Below are 16,998 nucleotides of genomic sequence, written 5' to 3'. Positions count from 1 at the left end.
TAAATGAAGATCAACAGTTTTAAAGTACATGATAGCATCTTGTATAAACTACAGCTTCCATTTCACATTATTCCTGGTCATGCAGTAGGTTCTGGAGAAAAAAGGACTATGGATAATCAGTTAAAAGAATGACAGATTCCCCGATGTGCTGAGCAGTAGTAATACCTAATTTCGATTTCGAGTGTGCTATATAATGGATTACCATATAGATGCATCTGAGCACTGAGCATTAACTATGGCCATGTGCTTTTCAGAAAAGTAATATTTATTCACACTGTGTGGCTTTCCTGCACTTTTTAAATTTTAGTCTCCAGCGAAACTACAAACAAGATGTCAGTAGCTTATGTGGCATTCGCAGTAGTGTAGCTTAGAATATGGGCTGCAGTAGCAGTACCTTATTGTATTTGCCTCCGTAGAGGTAGGCTTCATCTGGGGCTTTCTGAGGAACAGGCTTAGCATTTAGACACAGATGGTTGTTTGGGGCTTTATCTTTATTGACCTCATAGACTTTAATGCATAAAAAATGGCCCTTGCCATATTTGAGTGCAGAAAGCATCTGTGTGGGTAGTTTCAGCCTTCTAGTTGTTGTATAAGATTACATCCATTTGGGAATATTCTTAGTAGCTCAGATATTGGGCATGGTGTTCCCTATCCAAATTTTACTGAGTTTATTTTTGAGTATCTTTAAAGTCCATCCATTTTGTAAATCTGAAAACTTTTATCCAGAAGTGGTGATGACGATCTAGACCCGTCCTCAGAACAAGTTGAGTCTACTTGTGGCCAACTGACAGCATCCAAGCATCCAGATGCAAGCCATCTTGCTGTATCCTTTGTCCTTCTTTATATTAAAAAGACATTTGTCTTTATTGCATACTAAGAAAATAAACCTAAATCAAGAAAACCAGTCTGTATTTTGGAAAGCTGAAGAGCCTGATTCAGCGCCAGCTTGGTTTCCTGACTACAATGAAGATCTGAAGAGCCAGTGGGCATGCCAGGCATTCGTCTTGTCCAAGATGAGCTCTATCCTAACTCTTTAGAGTAATTTTCTCAGCCTCGGCTGTAAGAAATTTTTAGATTAAGTAGCAAGATGGGCCCAGAAGATGATCCCGGAATGTAGGTGGGGCACCAGATCCCCTCGGAGGAAAGCACGACAGAGGAGGACACCGAGTCGCTGCTGTCCCGCTCACTCTGGGAGAGCGGGCTGGATGCAAGGAGGCAGAAGACGTGCAGGGATGACTCAGCTGTCCAGCTCGCATCCCCTTGAGGCTGCAGCCAGCCGATGAGAAGTGAAGCCAGCAGAGACCCTGTCCCCGAAGTAGGGTGCACTTCTTTAGGACTTCACCCTCTTGATATGAGAATATCCTGATTAGTCATTGGAAGGTGACCGTGGCAGACAGAGACGAGTGCAGCTCGAATCCCCTCCAGCCTGGCTGCAAGGAGTGGGGTCACCCCAGCCCCCGGCTGTCAGCGCTCTCTTCAGCTTTCCAGCCACGGCCATGCTCTTCCCGTCACGACCCCAGCCAGTGACTGAGCAAAGCAGCGGTACAGTGGCCTGGCCCTCCTCAGGCACGCAGGGCTCCTCTAACGGCCTGTGAGCTCTGTGTGGGGGTCTGTTTCTCTTTCACAGATGCTATTCCCTGTAAACCACTAGGGCTCCTAACTGCACGCAGGGTCTGTTTCCCAGAGAACTCAGCCTGCAACCATTATTATTCATTTGGTAGCAAACATATTGAAATAGCCTCTGTAGTAAACTTTTCGGTAAAGAGAAAGGATGAGTTAAAGAATCCTAAAACTTAACAGCATTATTTACAGTTGCCAAGGTATGGAAGCAACCTAAATGTCCATCGACAGATGATGAATAAAGAAGATGTGGAATATATAAACAATGGAATACTACTCAGCCATAAAAAAGAATGAAATATTGCCATTTGCAGCAGCATGGATGAACTTGGAGGGCATTATGCTGAGCGAAATAAGTCAGACAGAGAAAGACAAATACTGTATGATATCACTTATATGTGAGATAGTGAATAAAACAAAAAAGAAGCGGACTCACAGATATAGAGAACAAACTAGTGGTTACCAGTGGGGAGAGGAAAGGGGGGAGGGGCAATATGGGAGTTGGGGGGAAAAAAGGTTATTATGAGATTGTATGAAATCATGTGTGTGAAACTTTTGAAAATTGTAAAGTACTATAGAATTTAAAGGCTCTTTCATTTAATAAAAATTAAAAATAAATATATAAATAAATGAATAAATATTGACTGAATAAAAAAGAATCATAAAACTTAGGCACAAATGGAAGCTGTCTTTCTCTCGAGTCTGGAGAGCCCCCAGCCCACCCCCAGATGTGCTTGTTCTGGGCTCCAGAGCTGCTTGTTTGGCTGGACAGCAGCCCAACTGCTGATACCGTCATCTGTATCCTTGATTCCAGAGTAGGTGGTTTTCTTGTACTCACCTCCTTGCTTGTGATGTTTTCCCGCAATCCGTAGACCTCTCTCTGGGTTTTCTCTGCTGTCATGTCTTCTACAGCTCATGGGGACATTCAGGTTTACATTCTGATGGTAGGACAATGCTTGCATTGGTTCCTGTTAAAATGTTCTGTAGAAATCTGACTTTCTTTTTTTCTTCTTGTGATTCCCTTTTAATGTAATGGAACTTAACAAGACATAACCCAGTTTTTACATTTAGTTCCTTTTGTGTGTTATTCGTCTAAAATGCATGTTGGTATAATTGCAAAGTGAAGACCTTTTTTGATTTTTTTCCCCCAGAGAGCCACTTGCCTTCGTACAGTTTATAGACTGATAGATCCATCCTGCCTGGCACTTGGTGTTTGGCCGACAAGGGTTGTGGGTTCTCTGGGCAAGGGAAACCATCGAACTCACTTGATTTAATGCTGAAGTCACTTTGTTATGTGGCATCGATTTCCCCACATTTCCAGCATCTTTAGCTTTTTCTAACTAGTCGTCATATCAATTAGTCATAAGTATTTCTAATCTTTAACACAATAAGCCTACAAACACCTGGCACATCCAGAGTTTCTCCTTTGACTTGTGCACGCTTGCTTCTAACTTCTGTTCCCCCGTCAGGGCCCCCGCATCCTTACCTCCTTAGCGGAACTTCAGGAAACTGTTAGTGCTTGGGTTTTATCTCATTTCATTTCAAACTCTCTCCCAGAAGGGTCTCATATACACGCTCCTTTAACTGCTGCCTGTTTTCTGTTACCATCCAGATCCCATTTCTGTATTCTAGACCCATATACCCGATTGCCTAGCAGAACATCTTCAGTAATGTGGTCCACTGACACCTCAAGTTCCAGGATGTCCAGAACCAAACCTGACATGCTTCAGTTGTGGAATTCCTTCTGGATCTGACGTCTTGGATAAAATTATTGCCGTCTACCGAGCCCTCTGGCGGGTGGGGGGGGGGGGTCATTCTTGAGTCCTCCATTTACCCCAACTACTCGACCCGTCCACCTTGACGGTTTCCCCTTCTGGATGTCACTGTGCCAGCTTCTCCTCTTTACCCTGCTGCCCCTGGTCCAGGCCATTTCACTCCCTGTCTGAAATACTACCGCTGCTTCTTCCTGCACGCCCCTGCCTTTCTTCTCAGCCGTCTTACAGAACCTGCTGCAGGGAGAGCATGAGCCCCGGCCTCGCCCGCCTCTCCAGGCCCGTCTCGTCCCTCCTCAGCCGCCTGCCCGCTGCGCTTACTGCCTGCTGCTGTCTGCCTCTGAACCTTCACACGCGCTCCTCCTCTGTTCCTGCCCTCCACTTGGCTAATTTAATTCATCTGTAAGTCTTAGCCCAAGTGTCCTCCTTTCCAGGAAGCAATCCATGAAGTCCCCACTGATGGGAGGCGCTTTCCCCTCACCCGTGTAACACGTCATACAAATTTCTGTCAGGCTTCTTTTTTTCCCTGAATGATATTTTCCTTACCATCTCTCTTGCCCATGAACCATGAAACCCTTGGAAGTAAAGACAAAGTATTTTATTCATAGTTATTTTATTTCTGCATTTCAAGTGCCAAGCTTTGTAGTTATTTTTCACTCAGTGGGATCTGGCGTGTGTGTGTGTGTGTGTGTGTGTGTGTGTGTGTGTGTGTGTGTGTGTAGGTATATTCGAGTGTATGTCAGTATTATCACATAGTAAAACAGATTTAAGATACCCTTTAGAATTATGGGGTTAAAAGATAACAAACCAGCATGTTCTAGGGGAAGTCTGAAGTGGAAAAATGGAGGAGAGAAATTAGTGATTTTCAGCATGTGATCAGCTATGTACAGCTTTTAATATATAATCAGAAATAATCTTTGATGGTCTGTGTAGCATTTTCATCTTTGTAGATGTGTAGCGTGTAGAATTTATAACAAATTATGTAACTAAATACATTTATATTTTAGGTTTATCAGATTTTGAAAAACTTAGTTCTTTTAAATGATACAGCTTTTATTTTTTGTTTGGGTTTTCTTTACTAGGTTCGGGGCTAAAAAATGCCCACACATTTTAATGTATTTTAATGTAAATGTCATCACTAATTCAGTGATGTTTAAGGAAATATAAGGTACATATTATGTCAATGTGAACATAAGACCATAGCAAAGATCAGGATTACCTATAAAATTCACAATTTCACAAGTAAAAAAACATTCAGAATTCTTTTACTGAATATTTATTGAGCACCAACTGTGTGCCAGGCATGCTCCAGGCACTGGGGATATTTCAGGGTGTTCTGGCCTTCGTGGGGCTTCCAGTCAGCCGGGGACGAGGACTGTGCCAGGGACGATGGGACAGGTGATGGAGGAGGTGACGTTTACAGTGAGGCCCGGCTGCTGGGAAAGCCGTCCAGTCCGGGACAAGTCGTGCCCTTGATAGTCACCCACATTGGATCAGGTTTACCTGTGGTGGCTTTCCCAGTAGACGTTCTTACACACTGCTTTATGGTCAGGTGGGAACAAATGAGGTAAACACACGTGTATGTTGCCGACCCAGCTGGAAAGTTATGCCAAGAAAACTAAACCAAACCCCAAGCTGGCTTGAATGGAAGAGGTAGTGTGTCGATAGCTGCCTGGAAATGTACTTATTCAGGAGGTCTGAATATATCAATACGTTTTTTACCTTAATCTTTTTTTTTTCAATTTTTTAATCATAGGAATCTGATATATTTTTTAAAATATTTGTTTATTTATTTATTTATTTGGCTGTGCCAGATCTTAGTTGCGGCACTTGGGATCTTTGTTGCAGCGTGCGGGATCTTTAGTTGCGGCATTCGGGGTCTAGTTCCCTGACCAGGGATCGAACCCGGGCCCCCTGCATTGGGAGTGCGTGGAGTCTTAGCCACTGGACCACCAGGGAAGTCCCTACCTTAATCTTTCAAAATGTTAGACTGTTAGGCTAGGTAAACCTAGAATGAGGATTTTCATAGTAAAATAGAAATATATTATCAATACCAAGGAATGAATTTTAACCAGTGTTTGGATTTTCTACATTTTTTTAAAAGGCAGTTACAGATAGAATGCAAGGACTATTATTGCCCAAGAGTAACTTGCCAATACTTGTTGTAGAGTGAAAAAAAAGTCGTTCTCATTTGTTTGGGTCTTTCGGGAAAAGCTGCTTTCATTCGCCAAATACTCTTGTATATTGTAAATTTGTTCGTTATTGTATCTACCAGAGGCGGCGGGCGGGGGGATTCATAACTGCAATCCTAAAACTAATTTTTAGCTATTAATTTCAAGGAATTCTTGCCACCAATTTCATTTCCTTATTCCACTGAGTAAGGTCTTATCTTCTTTGTTGTTCATCTTTCTTCCCAATTCCATTTCTTGTCCAGAGACCAGTGATGATTTTAATGAAAATGGGAAGTGGAAGGTGAAAAAGAAGACACCTAGAGAATCTGGCATTTGAGAGCTTATTCTTGTAATATTTAAGCAATGGCTGTAATTTAATTAAGATAAAATGATCACTTCAGGGTTTTTTTTTTCTTTTCTTTCTTATAGGGAGAATTCAAGTTGGGACAGTAATCTCTTTAAAACATTCAGGGAAGGAAGTTTGCTTGGGGCAAGTAAAAGAGACTGTCCCGTTGGGGTCCAAGATAAAGTGCAATATTTATGTTATTACGAAGTTTTTTTTTCTTTTCTGAAATCTCTCTCTTTCTCTATATATAGATATACAGCATGTACTGTGGGCTAACTGAAAATGTGTAATTTCATTTGTTGTTTACGTTCTCTTTATATCTTATCAATTTTTGTTTGTTTGTTTTATAGAAAATACTGCAGTTTCTACCTGAACGAATTTTCTTTCGATGGCATTACCAGAGTATAGGTAAGAACAATTACAAAAATTTTAAGTAATATAGATTTCTTCCAATAGTATTTTCAGTATTGTTTTATATAATCAGCACCATCAAGATAGGTTACAGCAAGGAATATTAATAAGAGTGTGCTAATTAAAGCTGAGACAGTCCCACCTGGACTTTGGAGGGAAGTACATCATCTGTCTCCTGCTCTAAAAGTGGTTCACAGACCAGCAGTCTCAGCCTCACCTGAGAGCTTGTTAGAAAATGCAGGATCTCAGGCCCCAGCCAGACCTCTTGAATTACAGCCTGCTTTTCCAACAAGAGCCCCAGGGGATTCCTGTGCACCTAAAGTTGATCTGGAGTATTTCATTTAAATAATTTTACATTTTTTTTCTTTCAAGAATATCTTGTTCTTCAGGCCTTTATCATGGACTCAGAATTACTCTGTTTGACCGTTTTAGAATGTGGCAGCAAAAGGGAACTTGAAATAAAGCAAGTTACCGTGGCTGCCCTTCTGTCCAGTTCTCGACATGTAACAGTTTACTCTCAATTTACTGCTCACAGTACAACGAGAGTAATTTGTGGCATTGATTGTGAATTCTACCTTATCTTTAAAGAGTGTCCGGTTTAGTCCTTCTGCCTTAGAGGACTCTGACATTTCCTGTAACTTTTCTGCCTTACCAGGTGGTCATATTTGAGGAGAGCATGACCTTATAGTGGAATCCTAACTATTAGATCATTCATCCATTCAAATATTTATTGAGGGAGAGAGTTTTGTGTGCACAGTTCAGGGGCAAAAACAGAGCATCTCACCATGCTGTATTATGTAAGCTGATTGCCTAATGGGGATTAGGTGAGAAAAAACGAGTACAGTATGATCATTGCTCTACAAGAAGTGTAATGGGAGCAAAGAAGAAAAGTTGAATAATTCTATTCAGAGGGATTGAGGAAGCCTTTGAAAGAGGTCATTTCAGTCTGAGCCTTGAAAGATGAGTGTGGGAAGGGCTTTCCATGTGAGAGATCAGTAGGAAAAAGACAGGGAACCTGAAAGAACGTGGCACAGTCAGGGGATGTTCCAAAATTCAGGGTCCTAAACTTAATTTAGGATTATTTATGTGAAAACTGTAACCGATCCTTATATAAACTGAATTATTTAAAGTTATAAATAATTTAAAGTTATATGTTATAAATGTAAAGAAGGTAAAATATATATACCAAGCACACTATTGAACTGAATGAATAAATCGTTATCTTAAGGTCGTGCCTTTGTCTTTCAATCTTTCAAACACACCAAGAAAGTTTTTCTTTAAATTTTAAAGTTGTTGATAGCCTTTCTGTTTAACTGATGCTTTGACCTTCTGTATTTAAATTAAGGTAAAAATAAAAAAAATTAAACATTAAGTGTAAGTTAGAGCGACATCACGGGGATTTGTGGTGCTCTGTGGTACAGCAGGAATGGATGACAATGAAAAATACCTGCATGCAGTGTTTATTTGTGCTCCTTACAATCCTTCAGTGTTGTTTATGCCATCTGTGTGAAAACCACCCTCATTTTCTTCAGATAATACTTTACAATGTCTGAAGACTAGTAGGCTCCCCTCAGCAGGAATGAACTTACTAGAACTATGTGGAAATTAACTTGCCACTTGTGTTGTGAAACTTTAGGTATCCAGTAGGCAGTGTGTAGTATCACTTTAACTCTGCCCAGGACCTCGTGGGCTGGTTACAACTGCTGGTACAAGTAGCGTTGGTACCCAGTTTAAGAGTATCTTTCTGAGAACGTGACTTCTGGCTTGGGGGTGCTGCAGAGCGCCAGGTCTCCTGAGCCCCTGGGAGAGCAGGTGTTGTCTTTGTCCGTTGTGTAGAATAAGCCGGCTCTGTAACTCAGTCAGAATGTATCATGTCTCAGGACGTTCAAATGTGAGCATTTGTGTATCAGATCGTCCTTATTATTGACACTTGTATACTTAATGCTTGAATCAAGCAGGCTCTTTTCAGATAAATAAATTTTTGCACGATTTATCGAAGTGGGTAGAAGTTGGTGTTGCGACAGGCCCTCATCCCTTTTCTGATGCTCTTCAGGCTAGATGTGGGTTGAATCAGAGTTTCTCAGATTTCAGAATGGCAGTGTGGTGCGTGGGTGCATAACGACCATCGAGTCAACATTAGTGTCTGTAAGTAACCCCCAGGGGCCTGGGCAGCACCCTGTAACCCAGAGTGTCACGTTTTCTGTAGCCTGAGGTGTAAGTACTCATCATTGTGAGATAACTACACCCCAAATAGCCTCAGGCTAGCCCGGTGTTCCCACCGCATGAGTTCAGGTCACATCAGGTCTTGTCCACTAAAGAATTACACAGAAAGAGAAAAACAAATATCGTATACTAATGCATATATGTGGAATCTAAAAAAATGGTATAAATGATCTTATTTGCAAAGCAGAAATAGAGACACAGACATAGAGAACAAACGTATGGATACCAAGGGGGTAAGAGGGGGGTGGGATGAATTGGGAGATGGGGATGGATATATATACACTATTGATACTATGTATAAAATAGATACCTAATGAGAACCTACAGTACCGCACAGCACAGGGAACTCTACTCAGTGCTCTGTGGTGACCTAAATGGGAAGGAAATCCAAAAAAGAGGGGATATATGTATACGTGTAGCTGATCCACTTTGCTGTATGGTGGAAACTAACACAACATTGTAAAGCAACTATACTCCAATAAAAAAAAATGAAAATGTAAAAACAAAAGAGTTACACAGAAAAGTTTCTGTTTTCATAGCTTTTTGGATTTTGAAATCGCCAATAAGCGACTGTGGATTTGTAATTCTCCACATTTTTTTTTTTTAATACCTCAGCTGTACCTCTTGCATTCTTCCCAGTTTGTTTGGACCTGTTAAAACTGTTGCTGTTTGTCATTCAAGGTCTTGACCAAGTTCGTTATAGAAAGTAAGAAACTGTAGGGAAATACCAGATTTCAAAGGGAAGGAATGTGCCTTGGATCTCTCCTTAGCACTGGCGTCTTGATGTGTGCAAAACCTCCGGAGTCAGGGCAGGAGGCTTTTCCCAGCGCCCGACAGTCTAGGGACCTAAGCTCCCTTATTGCAGGTTTTCGCATTCTATATAGATATCTGGTATTCCTTACCTAATACGAAGAACACTGCTGTGTAAACCTCTTAATTAAATGTTATTTGTGCCTGGTAGGGGCCAAGGTACTCTGAAATATTGGGTTAGCACCTTGGAGTTTGGTTTTCACACCACTGACACAGGATGCTTCTTGCCCCACAGTACAGATGACAATGTTACTAGGCACAGAAGCCGAAAATATGAGCAACTCCTGTATCTGCAAGTCTTAGAAGCTCTCAGACCCACCCGATAGCCACATTTTACCCTGAGAAGGAAGGAGATAATTCGAAACATCAACTGCCACAGTGTTTGAAGTTGGCTTCTTATCTTGTCATCGTGTTTTGTCTGTAGCAAAGAGAGACATTCTATTTCTCTTAAAAGTGTTTTTAGAGGGAAAAAATAGTCTGTAAGGTTTTTAAGGCTGGCTCCTTGCTGTAAATCTGTGAACAAGGAACATATTTGAACTCTAAGGCTTGCAGTGTGAAAGGAACACTGGCTCATTATTCTGAGCGTCTGGAGATACTGATTCAAGTGATGTTTGGAGAGTAAGGAGATTAGGGGAGTGGCTGACACAACACTTATGAACTCTGTGATATATGCTGACCCGTTACTCAACTATTTGCAAACTTCCATTACTAATTACAAATGGAAAAAAATTTGTTTATTAGATTTTTCTTGAAGTCCATTTTAGGCCAGTAAATCATGGTGGGTAAACGTGGCTGCTTGAAGCCTTATCTGAGAGTAATACTGAGAACTGACAGGGAGTGAGATGATGACAAAGAATGGCACAGCAGCAAACCAGGGATATTTGGTGCAAGGGCAGGCTGTGGCACCCCTTCATGTGCCCATGTGTCTTAGTACAGGACTCAAGTTATACATGTGTTCGCTTTAAGAAGGTTTACTACTCGTGAGCTTCTATAAAGAAGATTTTCTGTCCCATTCAGTGTATAGTGCTACGTCTGTACTCAGTAAATGTTTGCCGAGTGGATGAAAGTATATATTTTGTATTAGAGATGTTTTATATTAAAAATGTTAAAAAAATAAGTAACCTTTGGGCTTAAAGGAGCAGGCTCAATTAATGAAAGTTCACACATGTACAAAACTTCATACATGGTTTTTATATATGAGTCACTGAATCTAGTTTGTTCAACTAGGTTTTTCTTATACATAGTATAAAAACCAGGTACATAACTAAACTGCAAATATGTTCATGGCTTTTAAAGAGTATCCCTGCTTTGGGTATACCCTGGGCTACCCAGTGGGCTCACATTGCCTGGGATGTGAACACACTCTCTGAGGCTCATTTCTCATAGTTTCTGCTGCTCACTCTTCGGCAGTCTGAGTCTGATAGCCCTCCCAGGGCCCCTCCCAGTCAGCCCACTCTTCCCGAGGGAGCAGGGGCTCCCCAGGCACTTCACACCAGGACTCCCTCAGGGTGCATCGCAGCCAGGCTGGGCTAAGTCCGGGGCCCTGTGTGCCTCGTGCCCACCGAGGGCTGGCTGGGCCTGATGCCCTGTCAGTTCACTTGGTGTCCTCCCAGGATCCTCTCTCGGGTGCTTCCCCCATCACTGCTCTGCATTTCTTCCCCTCCTTCACCTTTGTGCTCTGCCCTCTGGAAGCCCTCTTCTTGGGTTAAGCGACAGCTCTACAGCCTCGGCCTCTTGCTTTCACCTCCTTGGCTGCAGAAACCTGGGTTTTCTCTGATGCTTCTCTGTCTCCCTCAGGGGTATGGGGGTGAGACCACGGTCTTTTTTCCTTCAAGGCCCATTCCAGACCTCATCCACCACCCCCTCTACGGAAACCTGTCTCCCTTGACGATGCTGCCTTCTTCCCCTTGTTGTTGCCATGTCCTCTGATCTTCTGCTCGCTTGCTTTTCTTTTTTAATGGCTTTACTTTCTCCCAGCCCTTTTCCTTCATGGCAAGCTACCCATCAGCCCCTTGACCCCCTCGCCTTCTGTGGCTTCCTGACTTCTCTTCCAACCCTTGTCATGATGCAGATCTCTGTCTGACCACAATCTCCATCCCTGATCTTTCACTCAGTCATTTCCAGGCTACCTGCTCTGTTTTTTCTTTTTCTAAAATACAGCTTTTTAAAAGTATAATTGACATAAAACAAATTGTACATGTTTAAAATATACATTTTGATAAGTTTAAGCATAGGTATACACCTGTGCAGCTATTGCTGCAATCAAGATAATGAACATAGCCATCACTCCCAAAAGTTTCCTCCTGCCCCATTCCACCCTTTCCCAGCTCACGCCCCAGTCCCCAGGCAACCACTGATCTGCTTTTTGTCCTTATAGTTTGATTTTTTAGAGTCTTATAGAAATAGAATCATGCAGTGTACTCTTTTTTGTTTGGCTTCTTTCACTCAATGTAATTATTTTGAGAGTCATCTGTGTTGGTACATATATTAATAGTTCATTCCTTTTTATATCTAAGTTGTACAGTAGTCCATTGAATGGATATGCCACAGTTTTTTTATCCATTCATTTGGTGATGGGCCTTTGGGTTGTTTCTAGTATGTGGCTACAAATAAAGCTACTGTAAACATTTGTGTACAAGTCTTTGTGTGGACATGTGCTTTCCAGTCTCTTAAGAATGGAATGGCTGAATCAAATAAAGACATAGGTTTAACTGCCAGACTATTTTCCCAAGTGGTTGTACCATTTTACATTCCTGCCAGCAGTGTGAGAGTTCCGATTACTCCACATTCTCATCAACACTTAGTCTTATCAGTCTTTTAATTTTAGCGGTAGTGGTATCTCGTTGTGGTTGTAATTTGCATTTCTCTAACGACTAACGATCTTGAGCATCTTTTCATGTGCTATTTGCCACCTGTATGTCTTTGGTGAAGTGTATCTTTGAATCTATTGCCTATTTTTAAATTGAGCGTTTTCCCCCCTAATACTGAATTTTAAGAATTCTTCACATATTCTAGTTATAAGTGTTTTAATCAAATATATGATTTGAAAATACTGTCTTCCCGGCTCTGGCTCATCTTTTCATTTCTTTAATAGTGTCCTTCAAAGAGTAGACGTTTTTACTTTTGATGAAATCCAGTGTATCAATTTTGCTTTTATGGATTGTGCTTTTGGTGTCATGTCTAAGGAATCTTTGCCTAACCCAAGATCACAAAGATCTTCTCCTGTGTTTCCTTCTAGAAGTTTTATAGTTATGTATTTCACATTTAGGCCCTTGATTCATTTTGAGGTAATCATTGTTAATTTCAGCTTCCTCCAGTAGACTGCTGCTCTCCTGTGCTTAGATGTTGTAGTGCCAGAAAGTCCTATGCTTCTGCTGCACTGGCGCTTTCAGCAGAGCTTGTGCACCAGCACCCACTTGGCATTTCTCCATGTTCCTGCGCCTTCTCTGATGTCATACTGCCATTGCTTATTAATTGGTATGAGGCATGATGCATACCCAGAGGGAGGTTTTTTTTAAATTAAAAATAAATAAGAAAGAATTTTATAATGTTAAAGTTAGATTTGACACGTCTTTGTGAAATTGTGGCCTTAAAAATATCTTTACTTGCACTGTTGGTGGGAATGTAAATTGATACAGCCACTATGGAGAACAGTATGGAGGTTCCTTAAAAAACTAAAAATAGAACTACCATACGACCCAGCAATCCCACTACTGGGCATATACCCTGAGAAAACCATAATTGAAAAAGAGTCATGTACCAAAATGTTCATTGCAGCTCTATTTACAATAGCCAGGACATGGAAGCAACCTAAGTGTCCATCATCAGATGAATGGATAAAGAAGATGTGGCACATATATACAATGGAATATTACTCAGCCATAAAAAGAAATGAAATGGAGGTATTTGTAGTGAGGTGGATGGAGTTAGAGTCTGTCATACAGAGTGAAGTAAGTCAGAAAGAGAAAAACAAATACAGTATGCTAACACATATATATGGAGTCTAAGGGAAAATAAAGGTCATGAAGAACCTAGTGGCAAGACGGGAATAAAGACACAGACCTACTAGAGAATGGACTTGAGGATATGGGGAGGGGGAGGGGTGAGATGTGACAGGGTGAGAGAGTGTCATGGACATATATACACTACCAAATGTAAAATAGATAGCTAGTGGGAAGCAACCGCATAGCACAGGGAGATCAGCTCGGTGCTTTGTGACCACCTAGAGGGGTGGGATAGGGAGGGTGGGAGGGAGGGAGATGCAAGAGGGAAGAGATATGGGAACATATGTATATGTATAACTGATTCACTTTGTTATAAAGCAGAAACTAACACACCATTGTAAAGCAATTATACTCCAATAAAGATGTTTAAAAAAAAATATCTTTAAGAAATCTTGAAAAGATTGCCACTTTATCAGGAGAAATCTTCAAGCATTGCAGTTCTTATCAGTGAGATAAGCAAAGAAGTAGACTTTGAAAACGTTGATTAATTTGCTTCCATTAAAGCCAGGAAAGTAAAATTATAATACATTCTATGTTATAAATATTTAAACTAGTGTGATTTTTCATAATACTTTTTCATTTTTCAATATTGAGCTGTTTGATTTTTCAATATTTTTCAACTACTGTACTCATTCATTTATTCTTTTTTCACATGAGTCAATATAGTGGCAATCAGTAGGGTTGAAGAGGCACATAAAAGAGATGGAGGTGGGTATAATCACAGTTTGGTTGAGGAGTTTAAAAATCCGAACAGGAATGAAATACGGAGAGAAACTTTTTGAAATTAAAATGCAACAGATTTCATAACGGTAAAGTAAAAGTAGAAATATCTTTGTGAACTTAGGGTCTTTAAGAAATACCTAATGTGGCCAGGGAAGGCTCTCAGGTACTCATCACCAATTCTCATGTTGAAACCCTCTGACATGTGCCTGCACTGCACACATTTTTCTTTATAATGTTGATCTTAAGAGGTCCTTAGAGAATAGCTGATGCCCTATCTTTCGGGGGGAATGTGCTTCCCATGTACCAGACACTGTTCTAAGCATGTATATAAACTCATTTAAACTTCATTACAGTGCTCTCTGGTAGGCACTGTTATTATCCCATTTTACAGATGAGAAAACTCAGGCATGGTGAAAGTAAGTAAGTGACCCAGGTTACACAGTAAGCACAGAACCTAGATTTGAACCCTAGCAGTCTGGCTCCTGAATCTGACTTGCAACTGCTAAGCTGCACTGCCTCACACATCTGAGAGTTTCTGAATACAGCAGGATGGAATAGATCAAATATATACGTGTTTGTTTTCTTTTGCTGCTGTAATGAATTAACAGAATCATTTCAAAAAGTAGAGAACTATTGACAGATATGGGGCATAGATTCTATATGTCTGTTTGTAAAGTCTGTCCTTTTCCTATGTATTTTCTCCTCCCTGTGTAAGGAAGTGTGGATATAGGCAACTATGGGTAGGCTGAGAGTTTAAAATAAAAATGTTGAGCCCATTTCAAGAAGGGGAAGGAAGGACTGACAACCCCCCCGTGGTCACACACAATGACCAGGAGAAAGTGTTTCCGAGAATGTGTTGCAAGATGATGGATTTGCCAGATGTCTGGGAAGAGAGCTGTCTGTGCAGACTTTATCCCGAGTCTCCTGGGAGGTGAGGTTCTGCCGGCTCTGCCAAGCCTCGGGAGGTCCTCATGGGCATAATGGAGCAATTACTAAGCTGAGGCAGAGTGGACTTGGTCCAGGAATGGATGAACAGGGAGGCGAGGGACGAGGACCCGGTGGAGGACAGATGTGGGATGAGTAGTCCCATGAGCACAGGCACTCAGGGCTCGGCTGTGAGAGAGCCCAGCCTAGTCAATGCTGACTCTGGACCCCAAATCACTGGACATGCTTTGGTGAAAGATGTGGAGGGAAGTGGGCGTTTTAACTTCCTACTTCATCACAAACCATTAGTAATTCAGTGCTGCCACCTAGTCACGACGATGGTGAGTTCCCAACGAGCCCGGCGTTAGGCGTTATCAACAGTACAGCAGATAGCTGTGCAAGGTTCCTTCAGAAAGCCAATGATTTCATTCCAGGTAATGAATTCCTAAAGTGTATGCATTTAACCGACACACGTGTATCTGTCCACATAGATACGACCTGTAGCAGTTGTCGAGGCACTGGCTCTATTTCTTCAAAATATGTTGGTGGTGTAAAGTGACTTGATATCCAATTTTAAAATATTGCACAAAACTTTCCATCAGGAAATCTAAATAATTTTTTTTTTCTCAAAAAAATTGGGAAAAACAGTTCTCTCGCTTAAGACTTCCAATTTATTTTTATTTTAAAAGATTACTTCCTTTTTGAGGTCGAGATCTCATTTAGGGGCTACATGTGATACTGAGGTGTGGTTGCCAAGCCATCTCCACGCTAAAGGCATGAACGCATCTAGCGAGTAATAGGTACTATGTCTCCGTCCTCATGAGGGAGACTTCTCCCCCCAGTGGGCTGCAGCACCAGCTGGTGTAGTTCTGAGGAAACCTTGAATCCCTCTCCTCAACAGTGACCGAAGTGCTCTGCTAGATGATTTATTGATGGACAGAACCCATAAATGTGGTTGTCATTGCAAAGAGAGAGACATGCTGTCCTGAATATTTGCAAAATGGTCTTGTAAAAATGTTTTGTGAGTGGTAGTTTTATATTATGTTTTCCTTTAGAGATTTAAAGAAATCATTCATTTTGTGCCTGACAGAGACATTTGCACATAATCCACTGTGGGCATTTGGGTTACCTTAATATCAATCACTTTGACTCTTTTAAAAGAATTTTGAAGAGGTTCATACTTAAAGTATTTTTATCCTAACAACATCTCTCCTTCTATGACATTGCTTTGCTTCTGAAGGTCAGCCTTCTTCCTTTTATTTTCTAAAAATGATATCTTTTGTCATAAGTACATTTTTTCTTTCTAAAACTAATTTTTAAAAAATAGGTCTTAGATATGCATTCATATACTCCATTTCTAATTCATTGTTTTAAACTTTCAGGCTCAACGTTAAAGAAGCTTCTACACACTGGAAATTCTATTAAGGTATTTATTTTAGATGAAAGTGTAATGGCTTTTTTCATTACTCTTAAACTTATTCATGCCATAAAGTGACAAAATTAGGCCATTTAAAAAAAAATCTTTAAAAACCATTTAACTTAATTTTCATTTTAATTGAGAAATGATATGACAAATATTGTTAGAGTTTTTGTACTTACATCATAATTTATTGTGCTAGAGATTTTAAACATTATTAGGAGAAAGTGGCTTGGGATTCGGAGTTTGGAATCCTGCGTTCTAATTTCGATTCTGCCGTGTGCAGCCAGGGGACCACTGACGAGGTGCTGACTGCTTCAGCTTTATCATCGGAAAAGAGAAGTTGAACCAATCCTCCCTAAGCTTCAGAGCTAATGTGCCTGATTCTGTTCACCCCAGTAATCTTGTTGTTAAAAATTATAGTTGTCTCTCAATTATTTTTTGCTATTTTCGAGAACGCTTGTGGGGAAAAAGAGCAGCAGAGGCTTACTCTTGAATGTTTATTTGCAGCAGATTGATCTTGTAATTTAGGTTAAAATTGGCTTATTTTAAAATGAATGTGCCTTTTATAAAAGTA

The 16,998-nt window shown here is 40.8% G+C and overlaps 1 protein-coding gene across 2 annotated transcripts in view; it reads left to right on the top strand.

Moving 5' to 3' along the window:
- The window catches only part of RALGAPA2 (Ral GTPase activating protein catalytic subunit alpha 2), a 289,245-nt gene that overhangs the window by 41,015 nt on the left and 231,232 nt on the right, over positions 1-16,998 (top strand). For both annotated transcript variants that reach the window (XM_057528489.1, XM_057528490.1), the window contains exons 4-5: positions 6,260-6,317; positions 16,387-16,430. In XM_057528489.1, the coding sequence (XP_057384472.1) occupies positions 6,260-6,317; positions 16,387-16,430 (102 nt within the window). The remainder of the gene's footprint in view (positions 1-6,259; positions 6,318-16,386; positions 16,431-16,998) is intronic.

The sequence above is a fragment of the Balaenoptera acutorostrata genome, chromosome 15, assembly GCF_949987535.1.
Source record: "Balaenoptera acutorostrata chromosome 15, mBalAcu1.1, whole genome shotgun sequence".
In the NCBI taxonomy this organism is placed as follows: Eukaryota; Metazoa; Chordata; class Mammalia; order Artiodactyla; family Balaenopteridae; genus Balaenoptera; species Balaenoptera acutorostrata.
This window is presented reverse-complemented; position numbering and strand designations above follow the sequence as displayed.